Below are 23079 nucleotides of genomic sequence, written 5' to 3'. Positions count from 1 at the left end.
CTGTTAGACAGCACATGCGATAGATCCTCCCGCATAAGGACACCGAGTCGTCCTCCCCAGATACCAATAGGAAGCGACCGATACTTTTCGAGCCTGTTCACTGCATTTTTCGGAATCAGCAAAGTGATTTCTCGCGCCAGCCTTGGTTTCAATCCGCGGCTCCGTGCAGCTTCCACGACTAATAAATAAATAAAATTCAAGACACGTCCTTATAAATTATACACCACCCCCCCCCTCTCCTCCCTTTCTTCCAAGATGAAATGTTGCTGCTACACACTGGTACACCCTTTTGGTTTACCTTGCAGATTTAATCTCTCAGTCGCTGGGCCAGGCGAGTAAACCATCATGTCCATCTCCAAGATCTCCAAATAGCCTCCAGGCTTCAACAACCGCCAGCAGTCGTCGATCACTTGGCTGTACTGTTCCCTTGTAAACGCAAGACACATGAACCGGATGTGGATGCAGTCAAAGGATGCTTCTGGGAACAGCGTGTGGGTCAGGCCGTCCAGGACATTGTACTTGATCAGCTCACAGTTGGCCGGAACTGAACTCGGGTCGGGAAACATGTTGACATTGTCTACACCTATCACATGCAAACGAGGATAGTCTTGGGCCAAGTCAAAGCACCAATGGCCCGGTCCACATCCTACATCCAGGACACGCCCGTGCTCGATCTTGTGGAAATCAATGGGTAATGCAAACTCTCTAAAATGAATAGCATCCGCCGCCGCCCCCCCCAAATTGGAAGCCAAGTTAATAGACGTTCATCCTTATTGTTGGCCTTGGTGTTGTATCTCACCCACAAAAAAAAAACATGGGGTCTTACCCTTCAAATGCAAGTTTGATTAAATCATTTTTCAATTGGATTCGCTCCGCTTCTTCCTCCCCCGTCGAAAGTAGATATTGTGTCGCATTCCTGTGTGTCGCCCTACTTTCCCCGTGGTGTGTAGCAGTAGCAGTAGCAGCAGCAGCAGCGTCTAACGGTGCCCTATTTTCGTGCGTGTTCGCTGGCAATGGCGCCGTTCCGGACGATAATTTCGAATTGAGCTGTCGCAGATCCGACGCTGTCGGTAATCGTTTCAAGCCGTGACGTTTCGCTCTATGGATAATGGACACGATTTTGCCAGGAGAAGGGTAATGGTGACTACTATGCGGCGAACCACCTTGTGGACTACTATTATTACTCATGGCACCATAAGTGACGTCGAGCGATCGCGATCGATTGTGCCGTTGTAATGGTGGCGGTGGTGGTGGTGTTGAGTGGTGAAAACGTTGGTGTTGTTGTCCTGGTAATTCCTCTTTTTCTTCTTCTTCTTCCTCTTGTTGTTGTTGCTGTTGTTGGCGTTGCTGCCTTGGTGGTGATCGTTGTCCGGTAAATAAATTAGCGAATGTAGAGTTCTGGAACCACGATTTGCGCCGTTGGAGCGAACTTGGAGTTTCGGTATTTGTTCGTCGCATTTGTATTAGAGTTAAAAGGTGTATGTGATATACAAACAGGATTATTAGCTATTATTATTATAAAGATTACTACTATTATTATTAGACTGATACAAGTAATAGTATTATTGTAACATAAGAGGAGTGCGTTGTCAGAGGGAGGAAAAAAAAGGTAAAACTCTACGTGGGAAATGAAAAAGTGCTCAGCGGAACGTCAATTATAGTTTCGAATGAACGAGACGTCTTGCATGATGACAAACAAGAAGAGTCGCCGAATCAAATCACATGGTTTTAGTAGATCGTTTGGTTTCGACACTTATCTACTGTTTGTCACTATGTCCCCAGAGAAGAAGAAGAAGAAGAAGAATCCTATGCTCTATAGCGGGCTCCCCAACGATGACACGTGTCTCTATAATTTTGTTGATCCGTAGCACTTGATAAGGCGCGTTTTATTATTTCGTTTTCTTCACTTATGCAATGGACAGAATTCAAAAAGGAACAAACTATCATCTTCACCAAATCGTTCGGTACATGTACTACGGCTACACACCTTTGGACCGATTTGTCAGCGTATGTTCCGCCACTCATTCTTGTTGAGGATCTCGATTTTCACACTAACCCGTGCAACTGCTATGTATGTAGCCCTCTCTCCACTGCTTAATGTCGTGGTATTAAAGTGCTACGGATTTTCACATGATTTTTCGAGGCAAATTACAAATTCGAGTCCGAAGAGAAAAGAAAATACTGGCAAGTAGTATATCCATTATATTTCATGCAAAATCTTCTGGCTGATCAAGACGCTGTTTAGCAAAGCTTCGCTGGTCTGTTTCCCTTCTCGATCCAATGTAATACGGTGATAGCAGTGATGATGAGATCTAGTCAGTCATCAATCAAATGAAGCCTTTTTGTTTATATACAACAACACTGATGTAGCCTTATCATTAATGTATATTGTTAAATAGATCGTTGCTTTCATATGCTTTATGGCGTCCAGATGGTATGAAACTTCGTCGCAGCAACAATAGTACATGTTAGGAGTGTAGAGTCAAGATGATGCGCCATAAATGTTATTACAGTACGGTGGCCGATTACACTAGCGCTCGGTTGATGTTGGTGGCAACACCAGTTCCTCTTCTCCGCTCTCATTACTACCCAAAGACGACGGCTCATAGTCGTACCATGCATTGAAATGGCAACGATTGTTTTCCGGTTGAGGGCCACCTTGTTGCCCGTCTCTTTCAATAATGCTGCGAGTATTGTCGTAGCAAAATTGTTAGCAGCGTAATTGTGAACATGATCGGGCTTCTCTATCTGCTGAGATGTTGGGTTGTGGCAGTAAGAGCAACAGTTTTCTACAGCACTACTACTGTAGCTTTTTTGATAATATTGTTGGCTATTGCTGTTGTGCTCCCCATAAGCCGTTGGGTGACGTTCGGTAATCATATTCGTGTTGCTCTTGCTGCTGTTGGCCATCATTTTCATTGTCATACGCCTTAATAATACAGGGGACATTGTTGCAGTAGTAACGATCCTCGTCTTCGTCCACCTCGTCGTAATAATTATCTTCTTGCGTCGCGCAATAACACGTTGAGGAAACATAGTACTGCTGAAGATTGCTTTTTTTGTTCGTGACAGGCATCTATTTTGTATTTGTTGGCGATACTGTTGCTGCTATTGTTGGTGCAAGAAGAAACTACCAGACCACCGGCTTATTGTTTAAGGTTCTGATAGTGACATTATGGTCCTGTATGGTGGTGGTAACGCTTCAGATACAAAGATGAATGTAATGACTATATCAGTACTACCATTCTTGCCCTCTGTTACAGTGCTATGTTTAATGATGCTGCCAATCATTGAGCATATATATAGTACTAACTGTATAAATGAGAGCACGAGACTCATATCGTATGTATCTTTTATTATGCATTGTGAAGATTTTTTGTAAGCGTTTTTCTTATAATTTTACAAGCAAAGTAATGATATTTATACATCAGTCAATAAAATCAAGGTCTATACAGACGATGCAGAAAGATGAAGAAAGGGTATTCTTGGTATTCCTCCTAAGCATGGCGCTCGTCGCCATGATCGTCCCATTCTCTTCCTTCAATATACTCCTCTTCATTCAGGTCCCGGTCCTCGGCTACCTCTTCGATAGGCAGGTTACTAAGAAGAGCAGATCTGTGTAAAGTAATTGCGTAAGACGAGGAATCGCCGTTAAAGACGTGTCGTTGGCGCGCCGAAGCATGGTTGACAAGTTTCACCGCGATTTTGACGCTGGTGATAGCTCTTTGGAAATGATGGAGTGTGTGCGTGACGGTTGCTTGGTCGTCATCCTCGTCAACAATGGCAGCAACATTGTCTGTTTCCTCGTCGTCATCATAATCCATCGCCTCTTCATCATCATAATCATCATCATAATCGTCAAAGGGCGACACAATAGAGTAGCTATCGCGGCTGTAAGGATTACAATTGGCATCATCATCATCGTCGCTGCTGCATTCTTCAGACTCGTTTTGCTCGATTCTAACATCACTGCTGGCACCCATGTCATCATCTTCTTCTTCGTACTCGACAACTTCTTCATAATCCAGGAGCTTTCCATGATAGTGCTCGTAGCTTTTGAGGCTATGGTTTTCGTTGCTGCCTTGTTCTTCATGGTCGTTGAAGGTATCCTCATTTGACTGATGTCTCTGAGCAAACTGTAGCTGGCTGAAGCTTTTGGTGAGATCGCTCAATTGCACACCAGTATTTATTCCAGCACCTTCAGTGCTGCCAGAACCGGCTGCTGTGTTGATGGAGGAAGAACCCGTCGAAGCAGGAAGAGCAGCAGGGGCAGCATGAACGACGTCGTTGTCATCGGTCGATATATCCATGATGGCGTCGTCCGAAACAGGGTTGTCACACATGATGTAGATATGGCAGTGTGTGCACCTGAGCGTAAAAATACTTTATGAAAAGTTTAAGAAGAAAAGAAAAAGAAAGAGAGAGAGGAGGTTCATCATATTTGAAAACTCATGCTTGCATGCAGGAATTCACAAGCTGTCAATGAATGATTTACTGTCTGTCGGTGGCGAAGGTGACTGCTTGCTTCCATTTTCGGTAGTCCTTGTTTTTTCACTACCTCAACTTTTTTTTTTCTCTCTTTCGTGCTCTTTCCCCGCCGACCTGGAAAACGAAAGAAACTTCAACATGGCTGCCGAACATGACCTAACGATGCGCATGATCCCTTTCTTGGATCGCCATCTCGTGTTCCCTCTTTTGGAATTTTTGGAAGTCAAAGAGGTACCCCTCCTTTTTTTTTTTGGGTTTTCCCTGCATTATTTATACACGATCGATGGAGAGCTTCTAGACCGAGAAATTGACCCGTGTTATTATTTTACGTGTTCTCTGCAACATTACTAGTTGTATGCAGTCGACGATTTGCTCAAGGCCAAATATGAAATGTTCCGTAACTCCAACATGGCTGATTTCATTCTCGATTTGCATAAAAAGATCAACAACACAGACGAAACGCCCAAGGGTACGCCTCGTAAACCAGAGAAACATAATTCACAGGACCTTCGACATTTCACGGATAGATAAGACGCGGTGTAATAATAGCACACATTCCTATCATTTTTTCTAGAAATCGCGGCAAAGAGACAGCAAGTCTTGGCCAAGATGGAGCAGTTGCAAGCCGAAGTTCAAAAGGTCATGCAAGTCCTCGAGAAGCCCGAGGTGATCTCGGTCCTCCGTCAGGATAAGGTTCAAAACTTGCAGACTCTCAAGGAAAACTACAACGTAAGAGGGTCAATAATAGAGAAAAGGGAAACAAAAAGAGCAATGGGTTGAAATTTGTCGAGAATACGATTTTAATTCTTGGGATGGAACAAATGGTGCATATAGTTTACCGAAGAGACGATCGATATCCTTTACGAAAATGGTCAGTTCGAATTTGACTGTGGTAGCTATGGTGGTGCTGCCGATATGTTGTACCATTACCGTGTACTGGTAAGAAGAGAAAATGGACGATTATATCTATCTCTTTGAAGGAGAGGATGCGATGTAGATTGTTTTTTTTTTCGCTAAATGTATATTGCGCGCGCTATTGTATTTTATATAGTCAACAAACGAAGAGCGATGCTTCTCTGCAACGTGGGGCAAGATGGCTGCAGAAATTCTGACCGGTAACTGGGATGTTGCATTGGAAGAATTGCAAAAGTTGAGAGAGACGATCGATCACAAGGTGAGTGTTCGTTCTGGAAGCATAACATGGTTGTACCTGGTTTATATGATACACAATCTAACAAAGTGAAATACATTACAGAGTGGCGTCGCTCCTCTTCAGCAACTCCAGCAGCGCACATGGTTGATTCACTGGTCGCTGTTCATCGTCTTCAACCACCCCAAGGGTCGCGACAGCATCATTGACATGTTCTTTGCCCCTCAATACATCAACACGATCCAGACCTCATGTCCATGGGTTCTGCGCTACCTTGCCGCAGCTGTTGTGACGAGCAAACGCAGAAAGGCACAAATGAAGGAATTGGTCAAGATCATCGAACAGGAGGCATACGAATACCGGGACCCGGTCACCGAGTTTGTCGAAGCACTTTTTGTCCGCTTTGATTTCGACGGCGCACAAAAGAAGTTGAAGGAATGCGAGGATGTCCTTGCCAACGATTTCTTCTTGAACGACATCCAGGAGGATTTCATGGAAAGCGCACGACAGTTTATCTCGGAAACCTACTGTCGCATCCATCAAAAGATCAACATCAAGGATATGACGCAGACTTTGAACTTGGACCAAGAAGAGGGTGAAAAGTGGATCGTTAACTTAATCCGGGATACGCGTGTGGATGCAAAGATCGATTTCGAAGAGGTAAATAATGGGATAAACCATGGGCCAAAATGTGTCCAAAGAGAAGATTAGGCTGATCATGCTTCCTTTTGCGATTGTAGAACACTGTTATCATGAACCCGCCTGTCACGTCTGTATATCAACAAGTCATTGAACGCACCAAGGGTCTTTCCTTCCGTTCCCAAGTCCTGTCATCTGCCATCAAGAGACGCGAAAATCAGGCCGCATCCAAAGAAACGACCGCTTAAAAACGATAACTCATATAAACTACCTTTCTCTCTCTCTCTCTCTATTTCTCTCCCGCACACTAGTCTCTGTAGCCACACTTTTGTTTTCTTTTCTTTCGCGCGCTCTTTCTCACTCACTCACCCTTTCTTTTTTTCCTTGTGTGATTAAAAAAGCTTACGTTTTTTGTTTTCTTTGATTACATTACATTACATGCATTTATATAGTCATCTACAAAATACTATTGTTTATATGTCAAATGATATGAAGTCAAGGGAGAATAGAAATGCGACACGGTGGCAAGCTTTTCTGCATAGATAAACCAATGTAGCCAACTCGAACAAGTTTACTGCCTCATTTGTAGCAATCGCGAAACATCGAGTGATATAGGACACGTGAACCTGCTGTTTATACAACTGGGCTTTTAAATCGAAACTACTACTGTGCAGCCGAACAGAGGTTATTAATGACACGACCAAGAATCCAAAAGTTGAGCACATATGTACAGTACTATGTGAAAACTCTACATTATTTATTGATGCTTTTCAAACCATATTTGTGGGCACCTTACATATACCTCTACACAAGTGCATCCTGATAATTTCAACATCTGAGAACACATTTTTAATAATTTACTGAAATATGTTGTAAGCGCCGCGTTATGTGGAAACCGCAATATAATCTTCTTGCTCCACTGGAGCCTCTTCTGTTTATTATTGAGCTGCTCAACTCGTACACCGTTCAAACGCGGTTATTTTGTCAAATGTGCTTGTAGAATTCGCCAACATAGCCAGATACAACGCTACCTTCCGAGTAGGTGTTTGCGTATTATCTAAGGAGGCAACCCGACGAATACTCCAACGCTTCCTTTCATTTTAGAGACACTTTGTAAGTTGTATTTTAAGCATTCAATAGGAATGATAGAACCTACCAGTCCAATCTGTATAGAGCACGTGAGCAACCTCTGACGGGTCATCAACACAGCACGGTAAAGTAGTCTTGTCAATGCGTTGCATATACAAGCGGTTGTTGTGCGCATATTTTTCGTTTCTTGTTTCTTCGTCAACTCTAACAAAGCATTTCCAGGTTTCCACTCGCATGCTGATACTTCCATGGTTTCCACTGCTACAAGCCTGTCGCCTTTTCTGCTCATGACAATGTTGTGCTAAATACACCATCTAAGCCGTAGTTATTTTCAACACCTTGGCGTACTTTTCTACACCGGACCGACGTGTGCTCACTGCTACGCATATTAGCGAGAGGTTATCAGCATACAAGATGAAGTTTATCACTCACATCCATAAGCCCACTTACATCGTAAAAGCGAAATTCTGATCGCTAAAAACAAGTCTAGATAACAGCTCTGGGAATGTTATAACCGCAACCTTTGATTCAAACTCAATTGGCATTAGGTGCTCACAACTTGGTACTTGCGAGTTCTGTGCAGCCAGTTATGCCTAAAATGGATGTTATGCTTTACATGGGATAATTAGGGTGGCGTAAAAAAACGCTGTGTTTTTATTATTTACTGGAGCAGAACCTCCTTATATTTGTGTTTACTTTACTGTGTAGTTAACTTTACTCTTAATAACTTGTAGCATATACAGTACATCATTACGACGATAACTAATATAGCGAACTTGTATGTACAGAAAACCCTTCGAACCCGCCATGTGATATTAATTATGAGCTTATCTGTTCAACCACTTATTCCTGTTCATATAACTTACAGTGACAGAGACATAACCGTGCATTTACACGTATGTACATACGTACATTGGTGGTACGCGAATCCAGGCCCGGCGAATTCCGGTTGCTACTGCTAGGAGAAATGTAGTCCTCCCTTGATACTGCTAAAACGAAGTATGTAGTTGCACTTGGAAAAAAAATTACGTAAAACAAAATGGAAACGGGGCAGAAAGCTGAGGGTGTAAGAGCCGAGAACATATACTAAAGGTACTTGTATTACGTTACCGTTGCATTGTGGCGTAAATCCAGGGATAAGCTTTGTTTCATATCATACAGTAGTCGGTCCCGCTATGGTTGTACGCAGAATAAAATATACAGTGAAACATGTGCCTTTTCCATTTGTGGTACTGCTGTACTGCTGATGATAGACATGTATGGATTAGTGCTCTGCTGCTGATCACCATAAGGAAACAAGCTTGGATCAGGCACATCAGCGTAGTTCATAAAGCTCGGATATGGATGTGAGCTTAATCATGCTCATCATCACGCGCCTACAGAATATCGAATTTGTTTTTAGGCTAAAATATAGGGTCAGATGGCTTCATCGGATCAAGATCTATCTACATAACAGCAATAACAAATGGGCTCTGAGAATATCTAGATTGGCGACATTAGTGCAACAAACATTGATGAGGGATGATCACGTTCCATGCTACAGCTAAAAAACAAGCCTTTTCATTCCCACTTTATCACTGTCACCTCTTGTTTCTTCCTACTTGCTTTGCAAACAAATAAGAAACTTTAAGTACCGTGGTCTATGTGCGTAATAGCCTACCATGGATAATCAAAATGATAATGGGAACGCTCAACGTACAAATGCTCATCGCATTGCTCCAAACACAGCGGTAGCCGTCGAAACTTCCGAAAAGGTAGAAATTCAAAGCAGCGCATCTGTTCTGGAGACCAAGGAACGTTGGAAAACGGGTGGCGAAGATTCCGTAATCAATTCCTCTGAAGAAGGCGACGACGAGGATAAGGAATGGCGCAGGATTCGATGGAAAATCGACTATTGGGTCCAACCAATGCTTTTCCTTTCAGCATTGTTTTCAATCATCGACAGCACCAATATCGGTAAATACATAGCATCAGTTTTTGTATTGAAAATACGAGTATAACCCATTCATTGCCCTTCGCCTTCCATTAGGAAATGCTCAAGTTGCGGGTCTGACGCAAGATATTGACATTACAGACGACCAGTTCAACTGGGCATTGTCGTCCTTTTATATCGGATTTGTACGTATATATGAAAAATAGCGTATAAATAGCGTAATTTACCACCCATCTCAACGAAAGGTTAATAAATAGATCGTATCCGAAATCCCTTCAAGCATGGCACTCAAGAAGCTCGGTACACAAATATGGATGCCGATTCTAATGATCACTTGGGGCACCATTCTGGCTGCAACATCTGCAGTAAAAACTGGACCCCAACTCATCACTGCTCGATTTTTCTTGGGACTGGCTTCCGGCGGATCGCAACCAGGAACGATTTACTACGCGTCGCTATGGTTTACGCGACGTGATCTGTCGGCTCGGCTTGCCATATTCTATACCGGTTCAGGAAACATAGCTGGCGTGAGTAAGCTTTTGCTTTTCTGCTGTTGAGTGGTCTCAATGTTTGATGACGAATGAAGGTGCCTAATACTAAATGCGTCACCAATATTATGTTTAATAGGTTATTGGTGGTTTCCTGGTAATTATTCATAGAGTAAAATGGATCAGATGAAGGAGGATACAGTGGATGCTAGAGGCTGACTAAATCTTATCGTCGAAAAAACTTAGGCATATGGTATAGTCCATCTAGACGGAGCAAGAGGGTTGGCAGGGTGGCAATGGCTGTTTATTATTGAAGCGCTGCCAGCAATCGTGCTCGGTGTTCTATTTTATGTGCTACTACCAGAAGGTCCGGAAACGGCAAAATGTAAGTTAATATCGTTACGTCTAAAGCATCAGTTGCGTTCTACTTAAGTGATTTCCTTTTTGATATGTAGTCTTGAATGCTCGTGAACGCAAGATTGTCGTTGATCGACTAGCAGCAGACAACAGTGGAGACGATCAAGAAAAGGGGGTTTCCTGGGACCAGTTTCGCGAGGTGTTCCGCGATTGGAAAACCTACGCGTTTATCCTGGTAACATTTTGTTCACAAACGTTACAGCGGTGCATTCGAATGTTTTTGCCAATCATCATACGTGGATTTGGTTTTGACAGAGTTCTTACACAAGCAATGACGGCTCCTCCATATTTGGCATGTAAGCAATTGAACTGTTGCTATACAACACCTTTCTTTTCGAGGACACGTAAAGATTTCTCATGTGCTGTTTATATACAATAATAGCCACAATCGCCTCCATATTATATTGTTGCAGCTCTGATCATTTCAAAGAACGTGGCCTTCACATTGTCGCAGGCGCCATCGTGTCTCTCATTGCGTTCGCACTGCTTATTGCATTGAGATTTTCAGCTGCTGCAGGTCTGTATGTATGTGTATGCATCGGTGTCTCGGGAGTGTGCTGTGTTGTATGTGTTCGAACGGCCTGGGTGAGTAACAATTATGGAGGCAAGACGAAGCGGGCAGTGGCTCTCGCCGTTATAACTGCAACCGGAGGGATTGGCTCTCCACTGGTATGTTTTTTTTCTGGCATATTAAATAACGTCATAGTGTGATCTGAAACCTTGATCTAAGTTTTTTGCAAAATCCAACAGGGCGGTCAATTTTATCGTGCTGATGATGCTCCCCACTATGTCCGTGGACATTCTATCATGGTGGGACTGGCTGGGTGCCTGATCTTAACGACTTTGGCCACAAGGTTTGCTTTACAACGAGAAAATAGGAACCGCGACAAGATGACGGATGAAGAACGTAAAGCGGTAGCGGATGCGACTAGAAAAAAGGTGTATGATGATAAGGTAAAGGCTGAACCAGTAGCCATAACGTGTATTGTTCATGTTCCTGATATAAGAATTAATTTATATAGCACCCAGACTACCGATACTTTCTGTGATTAAAATGTATCTCAGGCACAGTACAATAGCCTCGATAGTGCGTAGTACTGCGTGTCGAAATATAATAATTTATCTGTTTGTGATTGTTGTTCGTTGTATACATAGAAGTATAATGTCGCCAGCAATTCGTATCATTCAAGTGTGTGAGTGTGCTGCCATCGAAAAGCATAGTCCATACTAGCTGTTGTTAATTAGTAAAGCGTTTCGCGGCTTTCGATCTTAGTGTCAAAAATACACTACTCTCTCGTTCTTGAAAAGCGTACTATACGCTATGAAAGCTACTCAGATCGACAATATGCAATGCATCGACCTAAAAGCATTGACACTATACTTATTTTGGAAACGGGCATATACAAAAAAAAACTTTTATGAAGAATCCATACGTTTCTATGAGCAGAGAAGAAAATGCGGTCTGTTGTGGGAGAGTACGCTGGCCTTTTCTCCGAGCCCAAACCCAGACTTTACTCTTTATGGTAATCGGTGAAGTCATTTTGACGTTTAGACATGCAGAATAAATTGTCTGTCCTCTTCCTAAAACTATATAAAGAGACCTGCTGATTCCCTTTGTCACGCCAATCTATATCTTGTAATTTTTCATCACGAGAACACACCCATACTCATATTTCATATCAAACCAAAATGCACGGTACCTCTGGTGAAAACGCTGCCAAGATTGTCTACAAGGGCGAAAACGGTCAAGAATTCTTTATTGTCGCCAACCCTGGCATGGCCCAAAAGTGGCGAAAGGACAAGACTATTCCATTGATTGATGTTGTCCAATGTAAGAGGAGAAAACAAGAGGTGGAACGGGATAAAGGGAACTACTTGGAATCAATATATCTGATGGCTATTTTGCTTTCGTTGATGTAGCATTCGATGTTCTTACTACCACAAACCAAAGCAGCACAGGCGAAGCAATTCGTGTCGCCAATGGTGTGCTCGAGAGCGAATTTGGCACTTCAAATACGGACGATATCGTACGTAAAATTGTGGAATCCGGAGAGGAGAAGGGTGGCTCTGTTGCAAAGTAAACTATCATTTGACGGTGATGACAGAAAATACTCTAAACATTTTGCTTAAAGCAATCACCAATCAACATTATGCTCCATAAACAATAAAGCATCCACTTGTACATATACAGTATACACATTCTACTTAATTTACTGAGAGCAATGGAAAGCACATCATGATAATGTCGATATATACGAGAATACAGTGATACACTGTAACTACGTACGGATTAGCCGTGTAAATAAATGGTTGGTTCTCCATTTAACGAATGTTGTATATCATATATTGGCAGGACTAGGCATCGCATTAGTAATAACCATTGTCGGATTAAGAGGACTGAAACTTATGTACGCATAACAACAACGACAAATTTTTATTATTTTCATTTTTATAGATTGTTCGAAATTGAGAAAGGAATAGTATATACGGAGCTATGTCCATATATAAAGCATGACACGAAAAGGTTGGCTACACTGCAATGGCTGCGTGTCCTTGAACCATCGATTTAACAGGTGAATCGAATATTGCATTGACGGCACCAGAACGGACAGGATCCAGAGCAACAGCCAAGGGAGACACAGGAGGAAGGGAGGCACTGCTGGCTTGCTATCGGTACAGCATATAGTAAATTATATATATATTAGTGCACACATTTCCAAATAAAGTGTCCACAAAAGCGTTTTTTTTTCAACACTAGATCATGGTAGCTTTTGCTAAATTCTTACGTTCAACGAGCATGTTTTGCGCCGGGGCAGCAGCAGCAGCTTCTGCAGCAGAGACGTCGTTCGATTGAGATGCTCCATAGGCCATCATGGCAATGCTGAGAAGATAAAAGTAGATCAAGGTGACAGTAGCAGCGCTCTTCATTTTGCCGTGCGTGTGTCTGGAGAGAAACTCTGGTGTAAAAGTGTAGAGAAAAAATATTGCATGAGAAACGGCTCCTTTATAAATAAACCTCTTCTACCAAATAAACCATCACTTGAACACATCATTTCTTCTTTGAAATATGTATAGCCGTGGGTGCTACTACTACGTATCTATCATGATATACGAGCCGAATGACATGCAATAAGTACCGTCTTATTTATCTTTGAAAGAAAAAATGTTAAGGATAAAAGTTGTGTATTATGTAGTTGTAAGAATGGTGATAAAGAAGACATTGTAGTAGGTTTCACAACTATACACTCGTTTTATATGTATAGAATAGCGCTACACTAGAGATGTATATACCGAAATAGTGGAAAGTAGCTTCACCGTTTATCAAACAGTATATCAGTTAATAACGATAAATGGAGACCCAAACGGGTGATACATAGATTGTGCCAACGAGACATTACACCCTCAGATCCTTTATACATACGCCTCACTTATGAACAGGGAATCGAAGAATCGATAAGACCTTGTAAACAGCTATGTCACTTCTTTATTTGAAGCATGTGCTCACAACAATATACTATCCGTTTTCGCAATTTTGAAATATAAGCTATATAGCCAATGCAGTTTCGTGCGAAGCTGAAAGAGAGAGGTTAGTTAACACACATGAGATAAAAACAATTATGGACGAGGTTAATTGTGAACTTAATAATTTCTGATTTCTTTTTTCGCTGTTGTATAGCTGCTGTACGTGGTGCAACAGTCGTTGAACAAGAAGGAAGACATACCACAGTGACCTGCTCGAGCTGTGGAGGCGCGCGGATAATGGGTGGTGCAGAAGTGTACCGATGTCGCGGTTGCGGTGCAGTGACGCACCGTGACATCAATAGCAGCAAAAACATCTTCATCAACGCCCTCATGGCTAGACGGAGTGTACAGATTTCATAATTATCGATAGTTCCGTATATATATCCTTTTTTGCACATTGTTATACATACCAGATTCTTTTTATATGTCAAAGTACCCTTTTGACTCTCGTAAAAGCACATCAACACCATCTCATATGACAGGAACAATTTCAATCAGCTTTATTAAATCACTCAATCTTTGAATTTCAAGTAGTCCGTATCACTGAATATGGGCGCGTCCCAAATAGAAAGACCAGGATGTCGTTGTTGCATTAAAACTGAATCTAGTAGAAATGTGACACGCAAAACACGCAACATCAGAAATCCATCTGCCGCCATCGTACTATCGACTTCGTTCTGATCTATCCTTTCTTGCCATTGTTCAATCCAAAGGAAAATTCTGCGGCAGAGTTCTGTCGAAGGCTTGACAATGTCACGAGGAAGGTAAAATCGACCACCATCCGGTGAAAAATCGGCCATAGTTCGTAGCAATCTTCGCGGGAGGTTTGTAAGATACGATCCTTCCATAGAATCACTTGTCCACCGACCAGCACGACGGATATCCGAATCACCAGCACCACCAATATCTGCCATTCTTGCACCTGCTTTTCGTCCAGCGTGTGTCTTGGCTTTGCTACGAATACCGACGTTTTTGAAAGCGTTATCGATGGCCTTGTAGTGGGCAGTTGGTGTGATCGCTGTGATTAAATCAGTAGGCTTGGACTTGCATAGTTTGATATTATACCAGGTCCTGGATGCAGTCATGTCCGGAAACTGTTCACCTTCGATGTGCCAACGGTAAAAAAGATGCATGCCCAAAGCCATCCAAGGACATACTTCAATGTTTGCATTGCGAATCGCGGATCCATGCTGGCTGTTGCCGAACTGATTTTTTTTTACCGTGATCCAAGAGTAGAACCAAGGCAGGGCATTCGATATCCGGAATTGGTCCTTCTCGTTGCAAAGGAATTGTTTGTACATCAGCCAACTCGAGATTACGGACGTTTTCACCACGCATCAAAGAAAAGCGGGATATCAGTAGCATCAGCGCGTTTCTGTAATGTTCACTTCTGTCTTTTTGAAAACAATAGTCGACGACTGTTCCTAGTTCTGCTAGTGTCGAGTAGCCATCCAAGAGTGTACCTGCGGCACGGTCTTCATAGTTATCGCGACGCTTGCGCGCTTCCAGTTTTCTTGCATTTTTCAACAGCTGCTTGACTGCATTGATTCGTGGATTGTTGTTAATTATATTTGTGCCCATTTCGACCTGGTCCTTGTAAAGTTTGATGATGGCGCTGACATATTGCTCGACGGTAGAAAAACCAACACGAAGGACAGCTTCTTCTTCACTTTCATTGTCGTCTGCAGGACGCTTGTTTCCAGTCGTACGACGTGCTCTACCGAGAACCTGCGTCAATAGTTATTATGATGATGTTAGCAACAAAATTTAGCCCATTTAGCTAGCTAAGAAGCAACGCAAAAACAATATACTTACTTTATCCAGGAGGAAAGCGTGTAGCTTATCACCATTTACTTGGTCTCATGTCATAGGATGAAATCCTTTGTCTTCGCACCATTGACGGAATTCGGCAGTCTTTGGATCGTACGATTGTTTCGTGTTTGATGGTCTAAGCTCTTGGCAAAGTTCGTGCGTACGCATAATCGCCTCTCGCATTTCCAAGTTCAATTGGGCATAGTGAGCCTCGTCATGTAGTGGTGCAAAAGATGAGGAGGCAGCTCACACTTTTGATTATCTTGAGAGGGTGCTCGGCTTTATGATTTTCTAAGAACTTTTTCTTTAAGAAGTATCGCTTCTTGAAAGCGTATAACTTATGATGGCACCCGATGTCAGCTTATACAAACAATTATACCTCACGTTGAACATAATATTACAGTTGATTATAGATTATATTTATTGGCATTTGCATATCGATTCTGAATTTATTAATATGAAACGCGCCTTTTTGTGCTGTATTCATTGTTTGGATTATTTTTTGACATAGTAATGCTCAGAGCTTTCCGCGCTCACCCACTATGGGGACCACCGGATATGCTGTATTATGTGTACACATGTCTGGAGTGTCAAACGGAAGTCATGCTAAATTTGGCAACCCACGTGGTTTTGCAACCTGGCTTTGACGTGCTGAGAAAGTACGCGCAGCTCATTTTTCTTCTTCTCTTACTTCTTTGGTACAAAATGGGCAAGCACCGAAAGCGTCAAACCAATAAACAACAGAATGCCACTCTGAATCCGTCATTATCACCTTTTAGTCCTCCTTCTTCTCCTGGTCGTCCTTCTTCATCATCTTCTTTTTCTTCCGAACATACGTCTCTTTCTCCTGAGACTTTTCGCCCACGCTTAAGTGTTTCTGGTTCTGGATCACATGTTCCACTAGTTGATCAGCTGCAGTTAGCAGCAGCATCTTCTGCCTCCGCAATTGTTCTTACCTCCGATGAGGAAGAAAAACAGCCAATCCAACAACCGCGTTGACTTCGACAGCAGCAACAACGACAACAGCAACAATTACAAAGTTCACTATGACAGCGACGATTGGGCAAGACAAAGCAATGCCGAGCAAAGGATTGCTCGTGCTCTAGAAGAATTAAGCGATAGTATCCATAGCTATCGCTCTATACTTGGAGTACGTCAACGGGAATTGTTTGACGATGCTGTCGAAAATGATAATGTTGATGGATACATGCAAGTAGTTAGACAATTGAGCTAGACGAACACGAGCAAGAACAATGAGCGATGATCATCCCTTTACGCGTTATCCTTCTTAAATTCCGCAGACGTTTTTCCCACTACATTATTGACGTCATTCCTCCCTTCTCTTGTTTTTTTTTTCTTTGTCTACATATTATTTTCTTTTTGCTTGCTTTATACTCTTAATTTCATATGATAACCAATATTATCCACGTTTGGTGAGCAAAACAAAATAAGTAAACCGCGTATTAGCCTGAATGTGTATAAATTATCCAGTAAATAAGAGTGCAACATAGACACCATGTGATATGTTATGTAGGAGTGGATGGATGTTCAAGCCGATCTGAAAAGAACAATGTACTAGAAAGAATAAGTTGGCGTTTCTCTTCCGGCTATTTAATTTTTTCGAGCGGGGTTTCTATTTTTTTAGGTCACGTGTCCGTGAAAAAATTAAAACGGCTGGGGCACTCTGTAGCCAAGGTGAATCCGGTCGGCTTTTGGGATAATTACGATCATGAAGCCTTTGCAACTAATAATTTTTATTAATTTTAGAACAACTGTACGTTTGGAAAATGTATGTAAAAAAGCGAAGGGGAAGGGTCTACGATAGCTCTATGATGTATATGTGAATATATGTATGTATCCACTCTATTTTTGCTGCTGCTGTGAGAACCGTTGTTTGGCAATTTGAGCGAGGATTTGATACCGAGCACGCCTCAACTCAACCTCCATCCCTGGTGATTCATTATGACGCGATATTGCCATGATCTTTTCCAAATCAATCACACCCGGTATATCTTGGTTCAGTACTTCTTGTATGTTGGGCTTGGACGATTCGGCAAATCGTTTTTCAACTTCGAGCGGTAACGTCACTTCGTCTGCTGTTACGTAAGACTGACCCTCAAGCAACTTGTCTAATTCGGGAGATGCAGCATAGTCGAGCGATATTGATTTTAAATGCTGTGCTCCCTTGTATGCTATAATTGAAGAGGAGAAAACTTAGAGTGAAGTCTGTGTGCGCGATTCGTTACAGGTGCCAAAAAGCACAGTCAAATATGCTTACCTTTATAATGACTGTATAAACGAAAGAGATTATATGCGAGTGGTATATTTGGGATGATCGGAACAATGGCAAACGTGCTGGCGATAGGGACCCAGTAAGCGGAATAGTACAAATATTTTTTATGATACGGCTCGCGTTCTTTAAGCAGCAGCTGTAGATCTTTTTCGATATCCAAGCTGTCCAAACACGATGCATGATAAACGCGAACCTAGTCCCATATTGTATGGTATCATGATCAGCTTTATATACCAACAACTTAGAACTGCCCTTTCCTCCTATAATTAAACCTACCTTTTCTGGATTATACTCGATAGCTTCTTTCGTAGGTACGTTTTTCAAGAACCATTCTTGATAGTCGAGTTGGTTCATTAAGTTGTTTCCGCGATCGTACAATTTCCGTTTCCAAGTTGTTGGCTCCGCTTCACCCAGTTGCTCCCATTTCTTGCTAGACCAGTCGACTGCTTGAGTCAATCGTGAATTGACAGGTATTGTAGTTTGGCAATAGTATGCCCATTTGTTACGAAGGATCGGAATCGCAAACACTCTCATCAGGATTAAGGAAGGGAAAAAGAGATTCCGGGGACAGAAAAAAAGCTTGGGCGGCGTTTATTAGTGTATAGTAGGGAGTGCTGCATTTTCATGCCGTGACTTTTGCGGCGGCAAGCTCCGGCCCGAAATCGTTGGGTGTTGGCGGTGGTGGACAGCCTTGTTCATGCTGCTGCCTGTCAATACTACTGATCACAAATCGCGGGGTGAGTCATACATATTAACATTTTGTTCCGGTGGCTCTGCGGCAGGTTTGATTGATTATTTAGTGCCACCGTTGAACTTTTTGCTCCTTATAGTTTATGGCTAGTATAAGGGAAACAAAGAAATGGCGTACGTATCACTCCTTGAATTTTTGTACTCTGGGTCTCAAGTAAGCACTATCCGATATCATTTGATGTCACAACAGCTGCGTACTATATATTGGATGGTAATTAGCGACCGAAAAGGAGCTATTACACTGATGCTCGAAGAATAATTTGATAGCAAGGTCGCACGGTCCATGTGTTACTGTCGTCGGTAGTTGACTGTAGAATTATGCGTTTTACAAGATCTATGGAAAATAAGGCAACCATAATTACTGCTAAGCGATCTGGGTGCTGTTTGGAGACCTCGTACTATATGCAGATCCATATCATACGCACAGCATGAACAGGGCGTGATATCCGAGTGCCGAGTGGGTCTAGTCCCTCCGTCCCCATCGGGATAAATGTTTTCGGCCTTGGGCATGTGCTCCGCACATACTAGTAGACATTTGTTCTTATTTTAGCAAAATTGTTACCTCACAATCCTCTTTTAACCACAATCTCGCCATGTCAGCTTCTGAAAAAAACCAAGAACAGCAACAGCAATCACCACCACCACCACCACCACCACCACCACAGCAACAATTAGACAACACGGTTGCGCACACAATGAAAGACGAATACAGCAACAGTCATGGCGCCAGTACAGAGAGCACACCTTCGCCTTCGCCTGCACGTTCATCGTTTACACGCAAATCCGAGAGCAGTCCAGGCAGCAACAGCATCAACAGCAACAAGCGACCACACAATGACTACGATTACCGTCAACGAGTGACGTATTCCGAGTCTGACCAGGAGCTGTACATTCGATCGCTGTCCGAATCGCTCATGATACACAAGGAAATTGTCGAACGTATTGAAAACGAAAAAGAACAGTATATGGAAAACGTAGAGCGGGAACGCAAGCAGGAACGTGAGACGCAACGAGTAACGCTACATGCCTTGGAAGAGCAACGACGAGAATACGAAAAGCTACAAATGGCACACCATGGCTTGTTGAGTGACATGGAGAAAAAGAAACAAGAATACAAGCGGATGGAGACCAACTACTATTCGCACGTACGTCAAATTCGCGCGACGGACGACGACTTATCGACGGTCCAATCCGAAATCAGCCATCTATTTAGTCAAATCGGTAACCTGTGCATGAGTCTGCGGTCCAAAGTGGACAGAGAAGCAGGAACGGCATTTGCGCTCGAGCGGTGGCCGGACAAAGAAGAAGTCATCAAGGGCCAATTGCTGAAAGAAGGCGAGGAGACGCTGGATACAGGATACATTGGACTGCTTATTGAAAAATATCTGATTGAGGTGCTTTTGGAATTGTTGCTACGCCAGCCACTGCATCCAGGCGTGTCGATCAACGATGCATATCAGCAAGTCGAGGCATGGTTCGCCCAACGCAATCCAGAATGGGCTACTCGGCTGCGACAGCAAGCAAGTGCTTTGGTAGCGAAGCAGCCGGATGATGAAGAGAGCATGATTGAAGAGGCTAAACAGCAAATTGTGCAGTCGATCCTCGAGATGTTAGGCAGAGTGTGTCCCAAAGTTAAAGACGATGCTAACCAGGAAAAGAAGGTCGCTAATATCATCAACCGAGCGGCGAAATTAAACCTGGCGATCAAGGGCCAAGAATTGCCTGTGGATGTGCTGCCTATCGAAGAAGGCGTGGCATCGTTCGATAGCGACTGTATGAAGCCTGCAAGCAAAGGAAAGGCAGAGGGTACTGTGCTGTTGGTCATAGCCCCCGCTTTCACTGCAAACGACCCTAGTGATGCGGAACATGGTTTCGTTGTACCTGCCAAGGTGCTTTGTGTATAGAACTGGAAAATTTCCTTTGTCTTTGTTTTCCAAATATAAGTTTGTAAACGCAAAAAGAGAACGAGCGATAGATGGTCTTGTGAAGAGTTTTGCTTTTCAAGATACTCGGACATATGTTTTTGTGATCGGTGGTGCGGGATGCTTAAATTTGCTGTCTATCCATGTGGTTACGATGGGTATGCATTTGACACACATGTGAAGGGAAACTTATTGTTTCAAGGGTGGGATTTGCTACATTCATAGTTATACTGTCAGCGGGGATCAGCAACCAATACAAGATACTGCGCACGCACTTTAACGCAAACATTGGTATTAAAAATTTATATTTAAAAAAACGACCAAGCAACAGAGATATGATAGAATATATTCTTCTTGTTAGTAAGTAGCACGTCCAAGTCCAATACGTCTATTTTCATCATCATAAACTGATACAAATTGTTGCAAAAATCCGTAACCAAGAATGGCATCCACAAACGATGGTGCTTCATGCAAATAAGTGTAGCAGTATTCCTGCGATTGATAGACCTATCCATTATTTCCGCGGTTATTGACCGTGCCTTTTAAATTGAGCCATACAAGTAGTATGTGAAAAGTTTCAAATAAACTTACAGTGCCTCCAACGGACAAAGGAACAATGTACTCATGTGGATGCAACGTAAATTCGTGTTCACCCATATTAAAAGTGATAGGTACAAGGTCCTCGGTATTGCAGGGGACTAAATATTGACCGCTATAATCGACTGCCAGTCCCTTTACTCTGCTTAGCGCTGAATCGATTATTTCTTTGGGCAGGAAGATCAGTGTGGAGCCTGTAAAGATAGACTTCATGTGAGTAATTTTATCTTCCATTCTCGTCTTTTCTCATTAAACATTGAAACACAAACCAGTGTCGACGAGGGCAGGCAACGTGGGGTTGTACGATACGGTTTCATTGTCGACTGAAATAGAGTCAATATCCACAGCCCAATAATCCTAATACGGCCAAATGTAAGCACCCTGTTCCACTCTGGCGATTAAAATCATCTCCCTCCTCTGCTTTCGTAGTTTGACAAACCTTAAAGTCACTATGCGATGTGATTGGCATGTACGAAATGGTTTCGTTTTCAACTCTAGAAAGATCAACTATGCTTTTTCATTAATCCATTGTTACGAGTTGATATGAATTGTCCACACTGTACTTTAAGATAGTTTGACAAGTGAAGTAGAAGTAGACAGCTTACCACCACCAAAGATGATATCGCCGTTGACACGGCTTATGTTCTTTTCTGTGCTTTCAAGTGCCTTAAAATATACTGAAAATGTATTGTTGGGTATCACATCTGCTTTATGCATACTGGACACAAGCGTTGGAACCACAACATCATCGGGATTATTGTATCGACTGAGCACATCTGGGCCGATGCCAAGAATACCATCTTGAGAATAATGCCGTCGTAATTCTTATTAGCAATCATATGCCTATACAATCTTAGAATGCTTTTTACGTTTTTCGATGAGCATACCTGCACCATCCATACTCAGTTCACCATCATTGAAATCCGACACAGCGAAATACTACGACAGAAAGTATGTAGACAAGGAAAAGTTCGAAAAGCAATGCCTTTTGCGACACGCACAGACCACAATAACAAACACCTTCTCTATAAAAGAATTAGCTAACTTACAGCATCGGGAACAGAGACTACGTCGTTGAGCGTGACGGTATCCTGAAGGTTATGCGTAATAGACACTGCTTTAGAATGTTTGGGAAACAATAGCCAAGACGCCTTAGTAGTGTAACGTTACCTGGGCATAGTATCCACGTGAAAAACCTTCTCCGTAATGAATACTAAACAGCATATTGGTTGTATTAAATGTGTCGGATTCCGTAGGCGAGAAGGTATGTGGTGGATAACCACAAAATTGACCGCATCCCTTTGAGGGAACCCATGTCGAGGAAGATCCAGTGTCCAAAAGCAAAGTGAATGGTTGAGGCGGTGTGCCTGTTTATATATACCCATAAAGCATTAAGTTTCATATATCATCGGGTTATTTCATCCTATCAAATTCTGTTATGTTACCGATCGAAATGTTCATTAAATACTATGGTAATTGTATCATGTAGTAATAAGTTGCCAATATCATCATCATAAAACAGACCTCCAAACTAGAAGCAATCGATAGTTACCGCCAGATCAATATTCTCCAAAGGCACATTCACAGTCGCGCCAGCTCTTTGAAACCCCCATGCGGGCAAATGGGCTGCTTTACGATCGACACCAACGAAGGGGATCGAAATAAATCCATCATCCGCAGCCACCACACTCCAAATCGTTAATGCAGTTGTCAGCAGTAAAGATAAAGAAGACCAGGTCGACATTACTGCTAGGTATACGTGTAGAGTCCTTCCAACAGAATAAAAGAAAAAAAGACGTGCCCTTCCCTTAATCCTTGGCCAGTATTTATATTCATCCACACACCATTCTTCTTCCTCTGATCCACAACTAACTAACCGAGCCAACCGATACCGGGAATGCCGTTCCAATTTAAATTTCCTTCCTTTTTAAGCAGACAAGAGAAAAGATGCGATCGGCAATGTATTTGATAGAGTAAAA

At 42.5% G+C, this 23079-nt stretch overlaps 9 protein-coding genes across 9 annotated transcripts; 5 read left to right on the top strand and 4 right to left on the bottom strand.

Annotated features, from left to right (window-relative positions):
- Positions 1 to 293: 293 nt before the first annotated feature.
- BDB00DRAFT_734101 (S-adenosyl-L-methionine-dependent methyltransferase) lies at positions 294 to 900 on the bottom strand (the record flags this gene model as incomplete). Its single annotated transcript, XM_053118357.1, has 2 exons — positions 294 to 705; positions 827 to 900. Coding segments are annotated over 2 exons (486 nt in total), but the record flags the coding sequence as incomplete, so codon positions are not given.
- Positions 901 to 3497: 2597 nt separating this feature from the next.
- On the bottom strand, positions 3498 to 4343 carry BDB00DRAFT_868488 (uncharacterized protein; the record flags this gene model as incomplete). The annotated part of the gene is made up of 1 exon (XM_053126477.1): positions 3498 to 4343. The coding sequence occupies one exon, from the start codon at positions 4341 to 4343 to the stop codon at positions 3498 to 3500; it is 846 nt and encodes a 281-aa protein (XP_052983715.1).
- Positions 4344 to 4576: 233 nt separating this feature from the next.
- BDB00DRAFT_804474 (eIF3 subunit 6 N terminal domain-containing protein) lies at positions 4577 to 6814 on the top strand. Its single transcript, XM_053122118.1, has 7 exons — positions 4577 to 4719; positions 4840 to 4957; positions 5063 to 5217; positions 5323 to 5427; positions 5540 to 5662; positions 5744 to 6298; positions 6379 to 6814. Exons 1-7 carry the CDS (start codon positions 4627 to 4629, stop codon positions 6523 to 6525), a joined length of 1296 nt encoding a protein of 431 aa, XP_052983714.1. The 5' UTR covers positions 4577 to 4626; the 3' UTR covers positions 6526 to 6814.
- Positions 6815 to 9580: 2766 nt separating this feature from the next.
- On the top strand, positions 9581 to 11253 carry BDB00DRAFT_881666 (major facilitator superfamily domain-containing protein; the record flags this gene model as incomplete). The annotated part of the gene is made up of 7 exons (XM_053128095.1): positions 9581 to 9826; positions 10034 to 10172; positions 10243 to 10379; positions 10407 to 10500; positions 10587 to 10873; positions 10955 to 10993; positions 11227 to 11253. The coding sequence occupies 7 exons, from the start codon at positions 9581 to 9583 to the stop codon at positions 11251 to 11253; spliced, it is 969 nt and encodes a 322-aa protein (XP_052983713.1).
- A 541-nt stretch (positions 11254 to 11794) lies between these two features.
- Positions 11795 to 12470, top strand: BDB00DRAFT_936271 (ribosome maturation protein). Its single transcript, XM_053129225.1, has 2 exons — positions 11795 to 12035; positions 12125 to 12470. Exons 1-2 carry the CDS (start codon positions 11894 to 11896, stop codon positions 12283 to 12285), a joined length of 303 nt encoding a protein of 100 aa, XP_052983712.1. The 5' UTR covers positions 11795 to 11893; the 3' UTR covers positions 12286 to 12470.
- A 3417-nt stretch (positions 12471 to 15887) lies between these two features.
- Positions 15888 to 16616, top strand: BDB00DRAFT_804468 (uncharacterized protein). The gene has a single exon (XM_053122117.1). It carries the CDS (start codon positions 16052 to 16054, stop codon positions 16535 to 16537), a length of 486 nt encoding a protein of 161 aa, XP_052983711.1. The 5' UTR covers positions 15888 to 16051; the 3' UTR covers positions 16538 to 16616.
- Positions 16617 to 17382: 766 nt separating this feature from the next.
- Positions 17383 to 18591, bottom strand: BDB00DRAFT_623743 (mitochondrial K+-H+ exchange-related-domain-containing protein). Its single transcript, XM_053118070.1, has 3 exons — positions 18108 to 18591; positions 17817 to 18024; positions 17383 to 17730 (listed from the first exon to the last, which is right to left on the bottom strand). Exons 1-3 carry the CDS (start codon positions 18363 to 18365, stop codon positions 17402 to 17404), a joined length of 795 nt encoding a protein of 264 aa, XP_052983710.1. The 5' UTR covers positions 18366 to 18591; the 3' UTR covers positions 17383 to 17401.
- An 844-nt stretch (positions 18592 to 19435) lies between these two features.
- BDB00DRAFT_734364 (uncharacterized protein) lies at positions 19436 to 20485 on the top strand (the record flags this gene model as incomplete). The annotated part of the gene is made up of 1 exon (XM_053118362.1): positions 19436 to 20485. A coding segment is annotated over one exon (1050 nt), but the record flags the coding sequence as incomplete, so codon positions are not given.
- A 187-nt stretch (positions 20486 to 20672) lies between these two features.
- BDB00DRAFT_623664 (aspartic peptidase domain-containing protein) lies at positions 20673 to 23069 on the bottom strand. The gene is made up of 10 exons (XM_053118069.1): positions 22653 to 23069; positions 22546 to 22567; positions 22271 to 22467; positions 22150 to 22191; positions 21988 to 22039; positions 21706 to 21900; positions 21540 to 21607; positions 21370 to 21457; positions 21095 to 21294; positions 20673 to 21010 (listed from the first exon to the last, which is right to left on the bottom strand). Exons 1-10 carry the CDS (start codon positions 22842 to 22844, stop codon positions 20861 to 20863), a joined length of 1206 nt encoding a protein of 401 aa, XP_052983708.1. The 5' UTR covers positions 22845 to 23069; the 3' UTR covers positions 20673 to 20860.
- Positions 23070 to 23079: the final 10 nt, after the last annotated feature.

This window comes from Zychaea mexicana (genome assembly GCF_025766255.1).
Source record: "Zychaea mexicana strain RSA 1403 chromosome Unknown BDB00scaffold_9, whole genome shotgun sequence".
NCBI lineage: Eukaryota > Fungi > Mucoromycota > Mucoromycetes > Mucorales > Lichtheimiaceae > Zychaea > Zychaea mexicana.
Note: the sequence above shows the minus strand (reverse complement) of the source record. Positions and strands in the feature narration are given on the sequence as shown.